The sequence below is a fragment of the Ascaphus truei genome, chromosome 11 (assembly GCF_040206685.1).
Source record: "Ascaphus truei isolate aAscTru1 chromosome 11, aAscTru1.hap1, whole genome shotgun sequence".
NCBI classification, from domain to species: Eukaryota; Metazoa; Chordata; class Amphibia; order Anura; family Ascaphidae; genus Ascaphus; species Ascaphus truei.
Genome location: NC_134493.1, coordinates 47,127,603 through 47,147,918, shown reverse-complemented (window position 1 = coordinate 47,147,918; position 20,316 = coordinate 47,127,603). Strand labels below are relative to the sequence as shown.

General features: G+C 46.1%; 1 protein-coding gene across 4 annotated transcripts in view; it reads left to right on the top strand.

The window, feature by feature from the left end:
• XYLT1 (xylosyltransferase 1) overlaps positions 1-19,539 on the top strand; it is a 224,843-nt gene extending 205,304 nt beyond the window's left edge. For 2 of the 4 annotated variants that reach the window (XM_075566076.1, XM_075566073.1), the window contains exons 10-12: positions 170-503; positions 9,647-9,965; positions 19,369-19,539. In XM_075566076.1, coding sequence (XP_075422191.1) covers positions 170-503; positions 9,647-9,965; positions 19,369-19,429 — 714 coding nt within the window. In that variant the 3' untranslated portion in view covers positions 19,430-19,539. Of the gene's footprint in view, positions 1-169; positions 504-9,646; positions 11,402-19,368 lie in introns of those variants that run through there. The other 2 variants (XM_075566077.1, XM_075566075.1) reach the window with 1 other exon arrangement.
• The last annotated feature ends 777 nt before the right edge of the window (positions 19,540-20,316 follow it).

Genomic DNA, 20,316 nt, shown 5'->3' with positions numbered 1-20,316 from the left:
AGTGTGTGATATAAATGTACAGTAGGTGTCTTTTAGTTGGGGGAGGGGGGGTTGCCTGTTGCTAATTTTAATAATGCAATGCCTTGAGCATCCTGTGTTGGGTTATAATACGTCATTCTATGCAATTAACTCCATTGTTAACGATTTCCAACGATTTCTGTATTTTTAGGTTGGCACCGAGTGGGACGCCAAAGAAAGAATATTCCGGAACTATGGAGGGCTTATGGGGCCAATGGATGAGCCAATTGCTATGCAGAAGTGGGGGAAAGGACCCAACATTACAGTCACCGTGGTGTGGATTGATCCAATCAACGTCATTGCAGCAACATATGATATTCTCATTGAATCTACTGCAGAATTTACTCATTACAAACCCCCCCTGAACTTGCCTCTCAGACCTGGGGTCTGGACTATTAAAATTCTGCACCACTGGGTGCCCGTAGCTGAAACCAAATTCCTGGTTACGCCTCTCACTTTTTCAAATCGGCAGCCGATTAAAAACGGTAAGTGTCTCCAAACTTTCCAAAAGGTAGCAAGCAGTGTGTATCTGGTGTTATGAATTAGGACATTTCTGACATGCTCACACAACTAATTAATATGCAGATGTAGCACACGTTATTACCCCCTTTTAAAGAGGCTTTCCTCGCTGCCATGTTTTGTTTAAATATATGCAGCATTTGATTACCTATAATGAAAACTAATGACCTAAACTGCTGATTGATCCATTCTCCTGTGATCGATCAGTGAATATCCTGCTCTTGGGCTAACAAAATGGCTGCCGCTGAATCAATCCTTCTGTCAGTGATATGCAACGGCTACAATATATCCTTATATGACTACGGACAACATTGTCCATTGTTACAGCTTTCATCTCGGACACAGTCTTCTGCTGGGAACACTGCAACATTTTCCTGGTGTGTCAAAGCCTGCTATAGAAACCAAAGGAGAGGATACTTAGTACATTAAAACTCATTAAAAATAGCATTAAAGCAGCAAAACGTGAAATTTTGTGTGTTTTTGTTAAATAAATCAGTTCTGTAGCATTAATAGTGACTTTTTTTAAATTCAACTCTTAATGCCATTTTTAATTAGTATTCAAGCATCCTTTGATTTCTATAGCAAGTTTTAACCCACCTCCCAAGCAGTGCAAGATATTTGCAACACTTTCCTGTTTGGGATAATGTGTTGCAAATGTTCCCAGCAGTTTGAGCTGCAAACTGTCACAGTAGACTGTTATCTTCGTAATATAACAATACATGGTAGCTGCTGAGTTATACCGACTGAAGGATTGATTGAAACTGAAAGGCGACCATTATGTTAGGCACACAATCAGGACTTTGACAGATTTACAACAGGAGCACCAAACGAGGTAAGAATGTGGAATTATACATTTGCCACATGCTTTACATAAATAGAAATAAGGCAGAGCACTGCCAGTAGAGATTAGGAGGAGGCATCACATAGAAAAAAGTAATAAATTAATTGAAGGATCATTACAGACCCCTAGGCAAAAAGCAACGCACCTACGCGTTTCGGGCTGTCTGCCCTTTATCAAGATGCATTTGCTTTACATATACAAATAATACAAAAAGAAAACGACGTTGGAAAGTAGTATTGCTGCTTTTAGAGTTGGTAAACAAAAGTATTATTAAGTATTATTTGATACTGCAGAACAGATTTTTAACAAAAACACTCGTAGGATTTTGAAAGTTTTGCTCCTTTTTAACGTGAGTTAACACACATAATAGCGCGTGCTGTCTTCTTACCCATTGCTTTCCATAGCACTGCGGTTAAATAATGCGTCCGTGTTAATGAGTGCAGAAACATCCGCTACATCTCTGTGTGAGGTTCAGCTGCACAGTGTGAAGTGGGAGGCAGCTTGAAACAATAGCTGCTACTTCGCTACACCAAGGCGAGAAGACCTAGATATAAGAATATATAAAGAGTATAAGAGGTGTCCTGACACTTGAGTGTATAAGAGACTCAAGTATCCAACTGTTAAGAAAACCCGGTATAAGAAATTTAGCAGAAATGGTACAAATTATTCCAGACATTTCATTTTAATGAAGAGGAACTTAAGTGAATCTTTTTTTATTTTATTTTTTGGTTAAAGAAATCTCTGAAAAGAATGGCATGGCTGGTGAAAGATGAAAGTTTTATTCTGAGGTTCCATCACCAATACGTAATAGGCTTCCACATTTTAGAGGCAGTACAGTATGTCAAAGACGCACCAGAATTGTTCAGTATACGTGTTATAGAGTAGCTAATTTGCTTTGAAAAGAGCAAGATTTGACAAATCACCATATATTTTTACATATGAGGAAATTCTATTGCTAAACCGAACTATGTTTTTTTTTGTTAAAATTTTCATTTTTTTAAACAGTGGGGCACCAACTATTGTATCTTTTGTACCCCAAAAAAAGAGTTGTATCAGATAATCCCAAACCTTCCGAAGAAGTGACGTGTTTTATATATAGCACACTCACTCCAGCAGGTGACTAGTGTAGCTATCCCATATAGCATGACCATTTTTATTGTTAGTATTTGTGTTGTTAAACGCATGTTTTGTGTACTATGAGGATCATCATTACAGCAACAATTTCACTTGTTTCAAACAAAATCTGTTTGTGTATCATTGTATTAGAAGGTATGAAGCAAAAATGGTGTTTCACTTCTCCAGCACATACATTTATACGTGATATTTATTGATGTAATATTATTAACCTTAAGTGCATCCTTAAGAGGTACCCTGTACGTGGCACCCTGTAGGTGGCGTGGCATGTGGCATGTCAGAGGCCCTAGTGATGCTCTGTACCACCTACATCACGGGGAGAGACCGGTTTCCCAGGGGCTGATTGAAACGGGAGTGCTGCCCCCCCTGGGAGGGTGGGTGGCGATCATGTGATCGTTGATGATTTATTTTTAATTGCATCCCAATTATTGCCATGGTCTTGTGATCACAGAATTAACGTATGTTGGGCACCAGGTCATGTCCCATATTTACGAAGTACTGGTACAATTCCATAAGACACATCGAGCCACCGGCAGACACCGCCCTTCAAATGGGTAGCACTGCTTAGACAACATGTGCAGAAAAGACTTGAGTTACACGTGGAAGCAACACAATATAATATCATATGGGTCTAGTTCGAACACATGCTATCCCATTGCAGTACTAGACATACGCACATGAAATGAATGTGTTTGAACAGGTTTGTCCTCTGTTAAAATAATCAGAGCAATCAAACAGTTAAAAGGATGCTACAGTTTCACATACACTGCTTTATACATACAGTATCATCCTTCTCATATGTTCTTCTTACTGCCTTAGAATGTACTGAACATACTGTAATTGCTCCTTCCCCCCCTCCCAAATCAGGTTGCTGCAATTTTAATGTGACTACCCCTTTTATATTATTCCTGTATTTATAATGCAGCATAGAACATTTCTCATATATTCAAGTATTTAATGACAAATCTGCTCGTTGTCAAGGCAGTGTGTTGTTTGGCCTTCTACACTCCCATGAATACAGCACACAGAGTTTCAGTAAATGGATGTCTGTATTCCCGCTATAACCTAATTACTGCCAATATCTGACATTCCTCCTCTGAAAGGCAGGTCTCAGTGTCACTACCAGTGTGGGTATGTGGCATTGGCTGCTAGGCAGGCGTATGTCATTCCTGGCCACTTCGTGGTATCTCAAGTTAAACAGTTCTCCTTCTCTAGCCCTGGAGGATCGTGAATAAGTTCTTTTTGTGCCCTGCCTAGACGATGTGTATCTTGGACTGTTTGCAAAACCTTCTGGATAATGATGACTGCTGACCAGACATGTATGGGTAGTTAAAAGCCAAGTACTGTATGTGTGAGAGAAGATTTCACACCTGAAAGATATGTGATCAATCGTGCCCAGGGAATATCTGTACGTGCATATTTAATCTATGCCACAGATGTGCCCGTTCACACGGCTGCCTCTCCTTTAGAATTCGAATTGTGTAAAATCCTGGAAATGTTGTCAATTTGCACATGTGCAAAGTGAAGAAAATGTACTTTGCTATATTTTTTACTTCATTAACAAGATTAATTGAATACAATGTCCCATTCCAACTGAACATTTCAAATCCCATGTATTAAAGCTAAGGTTATTACACGCTTAACAGCAAAACAATGAGACATTTTGAAAAAGAGAATTGCACACACGATATTATGGGGGGCCGTTTATCTCCTATTCATTTTATTTCCATGGGTCACATGACGTGAGACCTTTAAATGCATAGGAGATACCGGCCCCCCATAAAGGAAGCAGAGGCCTTGCGCTCTTCCCCCAGGCATTTAATTTAATGGTGGGGGATTGCACGATGCCTCTGCAACAAGGAAACTTACCTTGTTTCAGACACGTCTCCATGGCAACGCGGTGTCAAATTACGTCACGCGACCCCGGACCATCATTTGACGCAAGTGGAAGGTAGGGGGCACGAGACCGGGGGAGGCCTGGTAGGGGTGCGCAGCTTACAAAGTTTGCGCTTCCCTGCCTTAGCGGCTGGGCGCTAAGGTAATGAAGCTGTTTTAATATAAATGTTAATACTAGTGTACATGAGCAGGGGGTTTCCGGAGCAGAACCTCTTTGATTTGAGGTCCGGGGACCCCCTGCTTCCCAAGATACAGGCCCCGTTACGGGGTGCCGGTATTTCCTATGCATTTTAATGTCTCTCGTCACGTGACAGTGGGACTAAAATGCGTAGGACATACCGGCACCCCGTAACGGGGCCTGTATCTCGGGAAGCAGGGGGTCCCCGGACCTGAAATCAAAGCGGTTCTGCTCTGGAGACCCCCTGCTCATCTACACTAATATTACAATTTGTATTAAAAACGTATTAACGTATTAAAAACGTTTGATCGCTGGCGAGATTTGCGCAGGGAGAGGCGACTCGCTCTGCAGCTAAAACAAATCGCCGGATTTGGCCTTTTGAGAGCGCGATCATCACGTAGCCGGCTACTCGCCCGTTTTCTTAATACCGTGATAGCAACGCTTAAAAAAACTGGCGGCGTAACCAGCCCGGAGATGTTTTTTATTTTATGAAGGCTACTAGCATAGGCCCCACAGTGTTTCCACTGCAGCCAGGGATTCTGGGTAATGACGCGCAAACAAGAATGTAACATTCTGGGTACTGTGCTCTTCAAAGCTGTTCTAAGTAACCACTGATTGTAATAGAAGAAACTAGTTAATTTAGCTGAAAAACAAGAATATTTTTAAAAATAGTTCTGGAGGAACAGCTGGTGAATTCAAATAAATAAAAGACTGCTAACTGGTTAACATTCGTCAATGGAAACTAGTCTGTGCAGTTTGCTGTCTTATCAGATTCCTTGATTCTTCCGTGTATTCTATTTAACTGGAATGTTGGGATGAGATCCGTTATTGTATGATGCTTAATTGGAAATAGGAATATCCGGCAGTGGACACGAAACAGTTTCTGATGTACAGCTCAACCCCGTTATAACGCGGTCCTCGGGGGCCACCCGATCCGACCGCACTATAACCGGGGTCGCGCTAATTGAAAAAAAAACGGCCTCTGCGCGCCCGATGGGGAGGAGGTGGAGTGAGGCGCCGGCAGCCCTACATGATCCCCCAGCAGCCACCGTACTTCCCCCAGCATTCCCCTCACTCCCCCGCACTTCCCCCAGCAGTCCCCGCACTTCCCTGGAGCAGTCGCCGTACTTCCCTCAGCAGTCCCGCACTTCCCCCAGCAGTCCCCGCACTCCCCCCAGCAGTCCCCGCACTTCCCCCAGCAGTCCCCGCACTTCCCCCAGTAGTCCCCGCACTTCCCCCAGCAGTCCCCGCACTTCCCTGGAGCAGTCGCCGCACTTCCCTCAGCAGTCCCCGCACTTCCCACAGCAGTCCCCGCACTTCCCCCAGCAGTCCCCACACTTCCCTGGAGCAGTCGCCGCACTTCCCTCAGCAGTCCCCGCACTTCCCACAGCAGTCCCCGCACTTCCCCCAGCTGTCCCCGCACTTCCCTGGAGCAGTCCCCGCACTTCCCTGGAGCAGTCCCCGCACTTCCCTGGAGCAGTCCCCGCACTTTCCCCAGCAGTCCCCGCACTTCCCCCAGCAGTCCCCGCACTTCCCCCAGCAGTCCCCACACTTCCCTGGAGCAGTCCCCGCACTTTCCCCAGCAGTCCCCGCACTTCCCCCAGCAGTCCCCGCACTTCCCCCAGCAGTCCCCGCACTTCCCCCAGCAGTCCCCGCACTCCCCCCAGCATTCCCCTCACTCCCCCGCACTTCCCCCAGCAGTCCCCGCACTTCCCTGGAGCAGTCCCCGCACTCCCCACAGCAGTCCCCGCACTTCCCCCAGCAGTCCCCGCACTTCCCACAGCAGTCCCCGCACTTCCCCCAGCAGTCCCCACACTTCCCTGGAGCAGTCCCCGCACTTCCCTGGAGCAGTCCCCGCACTTCCCCCAGCAGTCCCCGCACTTCCCCCAGCAGTCCCCGCACTCCCCCCAGCAGTCCCCGCACTCCCCCCAGCAGTCCCCGCACTTCCCCCAGCAGTCCCCGCACTTCCCTGGAGCAGTCCTCGCACTCCCCCCAGCAGTCCCCGCACTCCCCCCAGCAGTCCCCGCACTTCCCCCAGCAGTCCCCGCACTTCCCTGGAGCAGTCCCCGCACTTCCCTGGAGCAGTCCCCGCACTCCCCCCAGCAGTCCCTGCACTCCCCCCAGCAGTCCCCGCACTCCCCCAGCAGTCCCCGCACTTCCCCAGCAGTCCCCGCACTTTCCCCAGCAGTCCCCGCACTTCCCCCAGCTGTCCCCGCACTCCCCCCAGCAGTCTCCGCACTCCCCCCAGCAGTCCCCGCACTTCCCCCAGTAGTCCCCGCACTTCCCCCAGCAGTCCCCGCACTTCCCCCAGCAGTCCCCGCACTCCCCCCAGCAGTCCCAGCACTTTCCCCAGCAGTCCCCGCACTTCCCCCAGCAGTCCCCGCACTTCCCCCAGCAGTCCCCGCACTTCCCCCAGCAGTCCCCGCACTTCCCCCAGCAGTCCCCGCACCTCCCCCAGCAGTCCCCGCACTTCCCCCAGCAGTCCCCGCACTTCCCCCAGCAGTCCCCGCACTTCCCCCAGCAGTCCCCGCACTTCCCTGGAGCAGTCCCCGCACTTCCCCCAGCAGTCCCCGCACTTCCCCCAGTAGTCCCCGCACTTCCCACAGCAGTCCCCGCACTCCCCCCAGCAGTCCCAGCACTTTCCCCAGCAGTCCCCGCACTTCCCCCAGCAGTCCCCGCACTTCCCCCAGCAGTCCCCGCACTTCCCCCAGCAGTCCCCGCACTTCCCCCAGCAGTCCCCGCACTTCCCCCAGCAGTCCCCCGCACTCCCCCCAGCAGTCCCCGCACTTCCCCCAGCAGTCCCCGCACTCCCCCAGCAGTCCCAGCACTTTCCCCAGCAGTCCCCGCACTTCCCCCAGCAGTCCCCGCACTTCCCCCAGCAGTCCCCGCACTTCCCCCAGCAGTCCCCGCACTTCCCCCAGCAGTCCCCGCACTTCCCCCAGCAGTCCCCGCACTTCCCCCAGCAGTCCCCGCACTTCCCCCAGCAGTCCCCGCACTCCCCCCAGCAGTCCCCGCACTCCCCCCAGCAGTCCCAGCACTTTCCCCAGCAGTCCCCGCACTTCCCCCAGCAGTCCCCGCACTTCCCCCAGCAGTCCCCGCACTTCCCCCAGCAGTCCCCGCACTCACCCCAGCTGTCCCCGCACTTCCCCCAGCAGTCCCCGCACTCCCCCCAGCAGTCCCCGCACTTCCCCCAGCAGTTCCCGCACTTCCCCCAGCAGTCCCCGCACTTCCCCCAGCAGTCCCCGCACTCCCCCCAGCAGTCCCAGCACTTTCCCCAGCAGTCCCCGCACTTCCCCCAGCAGTCCCCGCACTTCCCCCAGCAGTCCCCGCACTTCCCCCAGCAGTCCCCGCACTTCCCCCAGCAGTCCCCGCACTCACCCCAGCAGTCCCCGCACTTCCCCCAGCAGTCCCCGCACTCCCCCCAGCAGTCCCCGCACTTCCCCCAGCTGTCCCCGCACTCCCCCCAGCAGTCCCCGCACTTCCCCCAGCTGTCCCCGCACTTCCCCCAGCAGTCCCCGCACTTACCCCAGCAGTCCCCGCACTTACCCCAGCAGTCCCCGCACTTACCCCAGCAGTCCCCGCACTTACCCCAGCAGTCCCCGCACTTCCCCAGCTGTCCCCGCACTTACCCCAGCAGTCCCCGCAGCAGTCCCCGCAGCAGTCCCCGCACTTCCCTGGAGCAGTCCCCGCACTCCCCTCACACTTCCTCCAACAGTCCCCGCACTTACCCCAGCAGCCGCCCTACACGATCCCCCCATCAGCAGCACACGATCCCCCCATCAGCAGCACACGATCCCCCATCAGCAGCACACGATCCCCCCATCAGCAGCACACGATCCCCCCATCAGCAGCACACGATCCCCCCAGCAGCAGCACACGATCCCCCCATCAGCAGCACACGATCCCCCCATCAGCAGCACACGATCCCCCCATCAGCAGCACACGATTCCCCTAGCAGCAGCACACGATCCCCCCAGCAGCAGCACACGATCCCCCCAGCAGCAGCAGCAACTACCAGAGGTAGGGGGGTGGAGGGGTGTGTGTGTGCTGTGTGCCTGGCTGTGTGCTGGCTGTGTGCCTGGCTGTGTGCCTGGCTGTGTGCTGGCTGTGTGCTGTCTGTGTGCTGGTTGTGTGCTGGCTGTGTGCCTGCCAGTGTCCGTGTGCTGTAAAAAAAAAAAAATATTACATTTTGGGGTCCACGCTCAAACCGCGTTATAGCGGATCGCACTATAATGGGGTTTAGCTGTATTTAATCTTTTTGCTGCCTACTGGACATGCAAACATATACATGTAGCAAGACTAATTCATTCATTATACTAAAAATCGACCGCACCGGGACAGTATCTGCTGCGATGGAGCTGCGGGGGGGTCAATTCTTCTGAGTGGGACCCCCCACAGCGCTAAACCTTCGGTGCCGCAACTGCCGCGGTCACGTGACCAAAGACATTAAAGCTTGCTACATCTGTACTGCAAGCCACTTTAGATGCAATGATCTTAATGGATAACCCAAGTGGCCATTGGTTAGTTAACTTGTGACTGTGGTATCAGCATGTTTTTGTAATATTACGGTTACTGATTGGACTGCGATAGAGGAAAGTTGGACGCATGGTAACTCATCGCTAGTAATGTGTCATACTCCATTCAAATGATTGGAAGTTGATATTTTGTTACCCCGCGGACTGCCCACCAAGCGTCCCTTGAGAGCGGGTCGGAACCGGAGGTTCCATCTGTATGTCTCCATGGGTCTCACTATTGAGTTTAGATTACAAATGTCTCCAGAATCAGTGACTCTCTAGGTATGTGACTGTTGCGATGACGATTGGTGTAGGACACAACCCCAAAACAAAGTCCTGCAGTCCAACTGTATTGAACACCATCATACTGTATGTCCAGAATCTCATGGAACAAATTGCAAGGAAGTTTGTCGGGTTAATGTACAACCAATGCACTTCTGCATCAGCTTAGCTGGTATTAATTCCCACAAAATATGGTTGGCTACTTGAACGGCATTTGCATGTTATCAGCATGATTCACTAATGTGTGGCTTTTCTTATCTTCAGAGGAGCTGGCCAAGTTCCATGGTGGACCTCCGAAAAACGCATACATGGAACAGAGTTTCCAAGGACTGAACCCAGTTTTAAAGATACCCATTAACGCAGCGCAAGTGGAACTGGCAAAGAAGAATGCAGCTCTTGCGGGAACAAAGCTGGAAAACTGGGTCGAAACCTTGGCGAGCAACACCTGGTCAGCGGTAGACATCTGCACCACAGGGCCGTCCTCATGTCCAGTGATGCAGGCCTGTTCTCAAACAGCATGGAGTTCACTCAGCCCCGACCCCAAATCCGAATTTGGCCCTGTCAAACTTGACGGGCGCTTGAGGTAGCATCTAGTACACCCTTCCATGGCATGGGATTTAAAAGGGAAATTAACCTTTTGTTAGACCAATCAGACAAAAGATTTCAGACCTAATGAAAGGGTTTTTGCTTGTTTGTTATATAAATGTGTTCTGATTGGAACTGGCTATTCTTCTGACATAGCAATGAGGTAGCTCCCTTCGCTGACAATCTGGCAGTGAATGGGGATAGAGTTGGTCACTCCTTCCAAACTGCCAATGTAGGCTTGTATTCCGACTCGCAGTGAAAGCGCTTCCCTACAATTGGCTACACAGCTCCAACCATAGACATTAACCAAGGGCTCAGATGTGAGAACATTTCCATTTCCTTGTTGAACCACAAGAAGCCCCCAATTTTCCTTTTGCACAAATGTATTCTATTTTTCTATTTTCATGTATTTTAGTGTTTATCAGTATATAAAAAACCTTGAAAATATACTTAAAAAAATAAAAATTAAAAAAGTCCTTTTTTAAGGAGTAAGGTTTCCGCAATCATAAGAGACACTTTTTGGGAAAGGTGACCTATTTTTTTTAACTCCTTTGTTGCCAGAGGGATGTGCAATACATTGCAGGCCCCTCTGGTAACAAAGGGTTAAAGGTTGAATATTATAAATTCCTATTTAAGGTATTGGATCTAGCCCAGGGCTGGGTAACGCCAGTCCTCAAGGGCCACCAACAGGTCAGGTTTTCAGGATATCCCTGCTTCACCACAGGTGCCTCAATGAGTGACTCAGTCATTTTGACTGAACCACCTGTGCTGAATCAAGGATGTCCTTAAAACCTGACGTGTTGGTGGCCCTTGAGGACTGGAGGTCCCCACCCCTGATCTAGCCCTTTATGATGCAGCAATGCTGGGCTAAATGCATTTGGATCTTACAAAAGGACTGGAAATTATTTGGTAGAATCCCGCATGGCGTTACGGTGACAGGTATGGCTTTTAGGTCTTTCTTTTGGATATTTTAAATGGTCTCACACGTCACATTTGAAATAAATGATTACAGAGCTCCAGCGTGGGAAAATTAGTTTTTACACCTTAATTCATAGAACAGAATCTCTCACTGGGTCACAGTGCACAGCTAAGCCCCTTTTCTAAATTGCGTGGAAGGCACAGGGCTGTGATGGTGAAACGCTGCCAGTTGTGGCAGTGTCCTCATCATCATCCAGTGAAACAAAGTATGGAGAGATGTGGGGTAACGCACAGTTAACAGTGCAACAATGCAGCAGCCTTCCTCCAAAGGAACCCACCTCTTTTTTTTCTTTACAGAATTGGAACTGTGGGGTCCTCTCGAACTGAACGGTGCAATTTTCAGTCCCGCGGGGATTTACAGTTTTACTTCCTAATTTTTAAAGGGGATTTAAATGGCTCTCCAAGAGGAAGAAGCAAAATCGATGATGTTGTGGCTTCCTATTGTTCCGAGATTTGGCAGCCATTTTGTTTCCCGGTGGGGGGGGGGGGGGTGAGGGACATTTAAACCCAGTAAACTACCCTGTAAAAAAAAAGGGGGGGGGGGTGGGGGGTAGAAAAGAAAGTTAAAAAAAAACAGGTAGAGGGGATTGCTGCTTTAACTTCCATTCAATGAAATGGCAGCTACTGCGTGCATAAGAACCAAAGAAAGACAAGTCTTCCTTTCACCATCACCCAACTTCTAAGCTCTGTATCAAAATGGCTTCCAGTTCAATTTAGGCTTCCAGCAGTTCAAACGTTTGAACCCTTCCACCGCACATTCTACGTGATTTTAGCACGTGACTTAAAGCCCATGCCCAGATATGTTTTAGACTTTTAATGTTATTTGAATGGTGCATTCATGTTTCCTTCATGTTTTGTCTGTGATTTCCGGAAAAAATTATTCAAGGACGGCACCACGATAAAAGCTAGTTTCCCGCTACGAATGCCAGACCTAAATCATTCATGTGATTCCTCTTGCGAGTACCCTTTCATTTAATTTTTTTTATTCTTTACTCTCCGGGGGTCGTACCTGTTCCCGATTCCGGAGAGATAGAACTTTATTCTCAATACATTTGAGATTTTAGTCACTTTACATTGCATTTGCTCCAAACAAGGTTGAATTCCCTTTTAAACATCACATCCCCGATGGCAAGGTTATCTGAATTACTTGTATTGCTTTTCGAACGCCCGTTTCGCCCCCGTACAGTGCCAGAGTTGCCCACAATGCATTGCTCTGCGAGCAGCCATTGTAGTGTCAGCGGTGGTGACATGTAACCCCTTAGATGTCAGAGAGAGAGAGAGACCTCAATGCACTGCAGCACCTCTGGCAGCATGGGGATAAAGGCAGAAGTCTCTCGAAGACATAGGTAAAAATCTAGGTATTTATTATTTATATTTTAGTCAATGACTAATTAGTAGGCGCTGCTTTTGCAGCTTGAAGATTATCTTACTAACTACAGCTTCCTTCATTCCAGTTCTGCATTTTTCATGTGGGACAAGCTTGTGAGCTTCAGAAGCAGAGGGGGGTAGTTTTTAGATCAACGTTTCCAGCTTCTTCTTTGTTTTCTTTCATTGGATCACCGTAGCTTGCCATGGACAAGAAAATATCGTACGTAATACACAGACGTCCAGTACTAGGGTCTTATTTTGAGATTGTGATAACTTAGGCGCTCAGCCACATAGAATTCCGACCTGTCAACCTTCACTGATTTTCAGCATCAACATCTAATAGACTTCTAATTAAACTCACAGATAGAAGGCAGATTTTTTTTCTATTAATGCCATTTTTTGTCCCCAAAGCATTTGGGTTACTGTAGGTGGCCATCTTTGTACAAGATTTTTATCTTGACTTTTGTTACATCACTTAAGATATTTTGAATGGCTTTGCAAATATGATTTTTATTGCAAAGAGAAAGTAGTTTTATATCCAAGTTTCCAGCTGTGCTTTTCCAAAACCGTAAACGACTGGAGGATTTCACGATGAATTGTGTGAAAATCGAAACACAGAGGTGTATTTTATTAAACGATATTGGAATAACTGCATTGTTAAGCACATGCCCAGAATCCAGAACTTTTTAATTCCAAGTAGCATTGTAGAAAAGGAAAATAGATTTTATACCTTCACAGAGAGTGTATGCGTATATCTATTGTGTGTGTGTGTGTGTGTGTGTGTGTGTGTGTGTATGTGTGTACATAAATGTGTGTGTGTGTGTGTGTGTGTGTGTCTATAGCAGTGGTTTCCAACCTTTTTTGTTGTTGTTAAGGAACATTATAATTATATTGTGAAGTTCTGCAGAACCCCAACCCTCTCTAATAGCGCGTCTGAGATCAGATGCATTGTAAGGAACCCCAACCCTCTCTAATAGCGCGTCTGAGATCAGATGCATTCTAAGGAACCCCAACCCTCTCTAATAGTGCCCAACCCTCTCTAATAGAGCGTCCGAGATCAGATGCATTGTAAGGAACCCCAACCCCTCTAATAGTGCGTCGGAGATCAGATGCTTTGTAAATTCTTCTGTATTTGGTACAATTTTCAAATGACCTGAAATTGCAGGAAAACTATTGTGTGTGTGTATGTGTGTGTATATATATACACACACACATTTAAAAAAAATTGCAGTCAAATGTACAGTAATAAGATATTGTTTGAATATTGAATATAAACTGCATTTACATGTATTTTGATGGGTGGGATCATGATGTCATTACTTACTTATAATGAACTATTGTCATCCTCTTGAACCAATATTATGTTCTGCGCTTCCAGAGGGAGCTACAATACACTGCACGCCCTTTTGGTAACAACGCATTAAAGCAGCCATACCTATAAGCTCCTCTATATATGGTGATGTCCAAAGCACTGCAAGAAAACACCCCAAATGCTGACCCTTGTTGTTCAGACCAGCTATACCCACTCATCCCAACATCAAATAGTAAAGCTTGTAGGGGACGTTTTTTCATAGCTAACCAAACGACAGAGAGAATCTTGTAACATGGTCTTGATCACTGAATCGGGGCGACAAAGTTCCTTTTGTGGTGTCTCCTTATAGTGCTTCCTTTTGAGCCATTAAACACCAATGGCAAGTAGTATTAGGGGTGCTTTTACTGCTACTGTTCACCAATATTAGGGTTCCAATTTGCCTTTTATCTTTTCCTATGCCGAAGCTACATTCTTTTGCCCACGGATGCTACCTCACTGTGTTTGCAAACAAATTGACCTGACAAACAGAAGACGTCCTAAATTAAAACACCTTTAAGTTGAATGTACAAACTATGCAAATCATCTCTTGTTCCTTTCTCTTCGTGTCATTCATATTCACTTTCCTTTGGGAAAAGCTTGGGAGTATTAATTGTTACCTTGCCAAATAATCGGCAAGATACTGTACAGGCTTCTCTGATAACAGAGTAAAAGTGTTTGGCGCTGTTCATGGTGCTGTATTTGTATATTGTAATAATATCCTTCGGTTAATGTTGTAAAACCATGTCACTAGAAACTAATTGATATAAGATGTACATTGTTAACCTTTGTAGATTCTTTATGTAAACAATGCCTGGTTTTCAACATATAGTTTGTTTAATGTGTTAATTGGTTGAACAAACAGTGGCCACCAAATCACTTTAAAAGAACAAACCTAGTCACTTTTTCTGTTGTGAAATGTATTCTGCCGACCACGGGTTTCCTACAGAATGTTCCAACTTCTGTTGGCTATATACAGCTCAACCCCGTTATAACGCGATCCGTTACAACGTGAATCCGCTTATAACGCGATGCACGCGTGGCTCCCAATTTTTAGTATTTACGAATACTTTACAACCCGATTATTGGTGTCTTAAATACTTTATTGTACAATGCTTACAATTGTACATTACTTCTAACGCGATCCGCTTATAGCGCAATGTGATTCTTTGGACCCCAAGCACAGCGTTATAAGGGGGTTGAGCTGTACCTTGCCAGATGTAATAGAATGGAAAAAGGCATTCATTTATACATGAAGCATTCTGTATTTGAAAATTTGTTAAAGGTGCATTCACTCAGACATACAGTATGTTAAGAATCCGTTTTATTCGCTTCACTTATTTTTTATTTAACGTCTATGTTAAAAGTAGGTTCCCAAGCCATAATCTTGGCCAGTGGTTATCTCACACACGGATCTACAGGCCTGCACCATTCTCTGGGCTGTTCTGTACTTGTGCATAGAATAATATTTGCTCCGACCCCCTTACTATGCATGAAGGGACTGTCATGTTTCTGATATAATACTTAATACAGAAGTATCACAGGCTTTGTGTTTTTGGAGAGAAAGTTTGTGTTTGGGTAGGAGGGTTGGGTCTGATTTTCTTTCCAAGCATGTCCGTTCGGGTACATTGCATCATTAAGGCAACATTTTTCATTCCCCATATAGGAGAAAATTGGAACCACTGGCATGTAGACAGCATTGCCATCTCTAACACTGCCCCCAAATCTTCCTAATATCTTTCCGCTTCTCAAGCTTCTTGCATGTTCGCTCACACAAACAAGCATCAATGTGACTAGGGAAGTGTAAATGCGGATGCGTTTTTGATGGAGAGCATGATTCTTGTAGCTGTATTTGGCCTAAAGATGTAGTCCAATGCAGGTTGTGATACCAGCATTAAGCAACTTATTGAATAAGTCCCAACGTGGCCCACCGCACTGCGAACAGCCAACAAGTCCACTTCTTGTTAATGGGACTTTCTGAGCGTATTGAATAAAACTCTTAATAGGGTAATTGTACATCGTCCATTGCAGCCGCTCAGGCCATTTTCGGACTGAAAATTACCATTAACATCAATAGAGATTTTTAGCCTGAAGCGGCCCCAGTGGCCACTAGAGAGGAAGGCCCTGTGTCTATTCTGAAATGGCCGCTGCAGACACTAGGGCAGGGGTGGCCAACTCAAGTCCTCAATGGCCACCAACAAGCCAGGTATTAGGGATATTGCTGCTTCAGCACAGATGCCTCAATCAGTGGCTTGGTCATTTTGACTGAGCCACTAATTAAGCCACCTGTGCTGAAGCAGGGATAGCCTTTAAACCGAGCATGTTGGTGCCTCTTGAGGACTGAGTTTGGCCACCCCATGTCACTATAACAACCAATATCACCTGCAAGAGAACCTGCAGGTTTTTGGGAATAAAGATGGCACCTCCGATGGTCTTCAAAGGAAGTTCTAAATGTCATGACTTTTTTTTTTTGTCTCTCACTACACGAACAATCGAGTGTGTAATGTGGCACGTGTATGTGCGTCCCGTTAAAAAGCCTTATATTATACTTTGCAGTGCGGCCTTAATTTGGACTAGCGAGCATAATGTTTCCTTATTTTCCTTCCAATGTAAACAGAACGAAGGGCCCCTTGACATTGTGCTAACCCAAGGGTGGCCAACTCCAGTCCTCAAGGGCCACCAACAGGTCAGCATGACTGAGCCACCTGTGCTGAAGCAGGGATATCCCTAATACCTGGCCTGTTGGTGGCCCGTGAGAACTGGAGTTGGCCACTGATGCCCTGACCTATTCTGTTAAATTGTAGTTTACATCTTGCAAGTAGAGTAGAAACATTAGTGATGGACTCATTTATTTCCTTGCAACGTCACCTTATTTCTTCTTTCCTTTTCTTCTTCTGGGGACAATGTGCTGCAGAGCATGTTCAAATATGTCAGATAACAAAAGTCTATTGTACGTTAGATTTCATATTTAACTTATTTCATACCTCATTTGTTGTTCCAAATTGTGATGGAAAGGATACCAAAAACTCTTCCCCCCCCTATCAGCCAGTTCTAAACATAGTGTGTTTAAGAATATAAATTCTGGTAACTGAATTTATGGACATTCCTAATTTGCAATAGTTCAGTGACACGTTGTATACTATTCCCAGGATTCTGGAGGTACCCAAGGGGGGAAATATGGAATCTCACCAAGTAGATACTGTGGACTTTTGGTCATAGCTGGTTTGCTCTGGATAATTCAGGGGTGATCAACTCCAGTCCTCGAAGGGCAGGTTTTATAGATATCCCTGCTTCAGCACGGATGACTGTCAAAGAGCCGTCTGTGCTGAAGCAGAGATATCCTGAAAACCTGACCTGCTGGTGGCCCTTCACGACTGGAGTTGACCACCCTTGAACTAGTGTGATAAACTTGAGTGATCACCCTGACAAAGATGGCATTTCTTCTACATAGTGTATATACATATTCTACAACTTTAAGAGGTACCTTCTATATAACCCAAAGTGGCTGTTCGGGATGTTTTCAGATGAAAATCCCCATTTACTTTAATATAGTATATAGAATTTACCCTTTAGTCTGTTGGCTCAATATAAATGTGCGAGAACCCGAAGCTGAAAGCGCTGGTCCGATTTAAATCTGAAATGAAAAGACCAGATCTAAGAATTAAATCCAGCCGAAACAATGACCGGGTTTTGCTTTTTGAAGCCATTTTTGGAGAACCACGGGCATGGCCGATTTTAATTCAATTTCATTAAACAGAAGGCTGTACATGCTCTGCACTAAACCAGAAATGTGACAAGTGTGTGGCAAGGCTGCTTCAACAGCACGTCTCAATAATAACATCTGTGTGCATGCACCAGTGGTATGCGACCACGTGAGAACAATTACATGTAAAATACCTTGAACCTTATTTCTCTCCCACGTGGAGCAAATATTTATCCCAGTAGAAATCATCATTGTTTCTAACTGATTAATGACAGTTGTTCTTCTGTATAATTGCTCCACCATGGTCATCCTTGTTTCCCTGCAGAGAAACCCGTTAATAGATATGAAAACTAAATTATACACACTGGTGAAAAGTACAGTACAGCAGGTTTATCAAAGAAGAATCGATAGAAATACAATGTTTTTCTTTGATTCCATCCAGTGCTGTTATTTTTCACCAGTCTGTCTAGAACGTTGTGTCTAAATAACCCCCAATAACTGTATAGACAAGGGATGGCCAACTCCAGTCCTCAAGGGCCACCAACAGGTCAGGTTTTCAGGGTATCCCTGCATCAGCACAGGTGGCTCAATCGAGATGACAAAGAAAAAAGTAGCATATACACTCCCCAAATGTGAATACATCACGTATAAAAATAAATTATCATGTACCAGAGCCAGGTAGCTGCCACATATGTAATGAGCGTCCCTCACAGGGCGTGCAAACACACAATAACTCGGCAGAGTCCCAGAAGATAGGACACACACTCACAAAGTGCAACGTTCCTGGGCCCTCAGGCTGGTATTGTACATCCTGTGCGCTCCTTATATACCCGCTCTGTAATCCCACGAGGAACCGGAAGCGACGCTGCGTCACTAAGGTGGCCCCTATTTGCTCCTTGCCTATGCGGAGACCTTGTGGGATTACAGAGCGGGGTATATAGGGAGCACATAGGATGTACAATACCAGCCTGAGGACAGGGCCGCGGGCCCAGGAACGTTGCACTTTGTGAGTGTGTGTCCATCTTTTGGGACTCTGCCGAGTTACTGTTTGCACTCCCTGCGAGGGACGCTCATTACATGGCCGCTACCCGGCTTTGATTATGATTATTTATTTGTGTACTTGTTGAGCGCTGATCCATGTTCAGTCCAAGCCTGAAGCAGGGATATATCCTGAAAACCTGACCTGTTGGTAGCTCCTGAAGACTGGAGATGGCTACCCCTGGTATAGACCATTTGACCAAGTGGAGGAGACAATTTTCAACTCTACCTACAGTACCTCACAGCCAGAGGTATTCTGCAGCGTCACGCATCACAATAATAACAACAGAAAAGGTATTTCTCAAGCACATCTCGGTAGGAATTGCGGCTTTGGGGAAAGGTGCGTCATTACAGCGGCGAAGTGGTCAAATCGAGCAGTATTTGTATTTATTTAGTGTGAAATTAAACACATCTAAAACAAAAGGTTTGCAAAGGAAACACGATTATTGAATGAAATTGTTTACTACTAAAATACACGTTTTTGTTTTTTTTTTTTCTATGGGGTTTTAGTTCTTTTTTTTTTTTCCCCCTTTTTTTATATATATAGATCGAACATGCATTATACATTTTCTTTCCCTCCTTTTTAAATATTTGGTGGTAACCATGGTTTTCAGAAGTTTGAACTATTTTCATTATGTGCATTAAAACTGTACAGAAGTATTTTGTATTCTATTGATTAAAAAGTGTAAATATTAGTGTTGTCAAAGATAAACAACAACAAAAAGAACATTTAAATGGCACACACTGAAAGATGTAGATATTTTGCTATTTATTTAAAGGAGTATTTTATGAAATGAAAAATAAAATGTCTTAAATTGACCGGTCTTAAAAAAAAAAAAAAAAGTCAAAAAGTCAGAATTCTTTCCTTGTAGTAGAATGTGATTTTTTTCAACAATTATTGCACTACCCCTCAGTCTTTCTTTTAGCCTAACAAATTGTGCCTTAGCTGTATTTTTTTTTGTCTAGGGAAGTCTGTTTTCATTGGTCGAGGCGAGATCTTTTGCAGAAAATAATGGATGGACGGTAAACTGTATCATACCAAAAAACGCTGCGGTTGTACAGTATATAAAGTGCTTTCTGTCATACTGTGTTTTCAAATGCAGAATTTCTATAATAAAATGTAAAAAGAAAATGCTAGACCAATTGTGTTTGCTTTCTTTAGTTGCTCACGCAACCGTAGGCCTTTATTGCTCACTATACTGGCAGGTTGTGGCATGAAAGAGACATAGAATTTGATGGCAGATAAGTTCCACCTGGTCTGCCCATGTGCTGTAAAACCTCTGACCCAATTTGACCCCACGCTCTCTTTAGAATTGAGCCTTGTGTCTATCCCAAGCATGTTGGCTTCCCTACTGTATTAGCCACTAGATCCACCGCCCCTAGGCACTTACACGTGGCGGCCGCCTCCTTGCTGCCACCCTCCTCCTTCCGCAGCCACTGATTGACCCACCTGTGCTGAAGCAGGGATATCCCTAATACCTAGTCTGTTGGTGGCTCATGAGGACTAGAGTTGGCCGCCTCTGTACTAGAGCATTGGTGGGCTATAGGCAGCCCTGGGGGTTCACCGACGGCCCCCCAACCTTTGGCCGTCCCAGCAGCATGCTCTCCTCTCCGTAGTGCAGAGGGAGCGGTGATGATGCTGGTGTGGATGGTAACTTCTCCCCGCTCCCTTATCTGACAGCGCAGTAATACAGTGTCAGAGTGGCACCCGCGGCATTAAGCAGCTGACCGGAGCAGGGAGAAGCTCCTACCTGGAATGTCCCTTCTGCCTGTGCACCATACTGTATATATGTAGGTAATGTGCAACCCTTTTTGAGGACCCACATGTGCCCTACAAGTTTATCATCTTGCTTACCACTCTACTAGAGGCTACGGAGTACCACTAGTACTTATTTTCACACCCAGAGTACCACT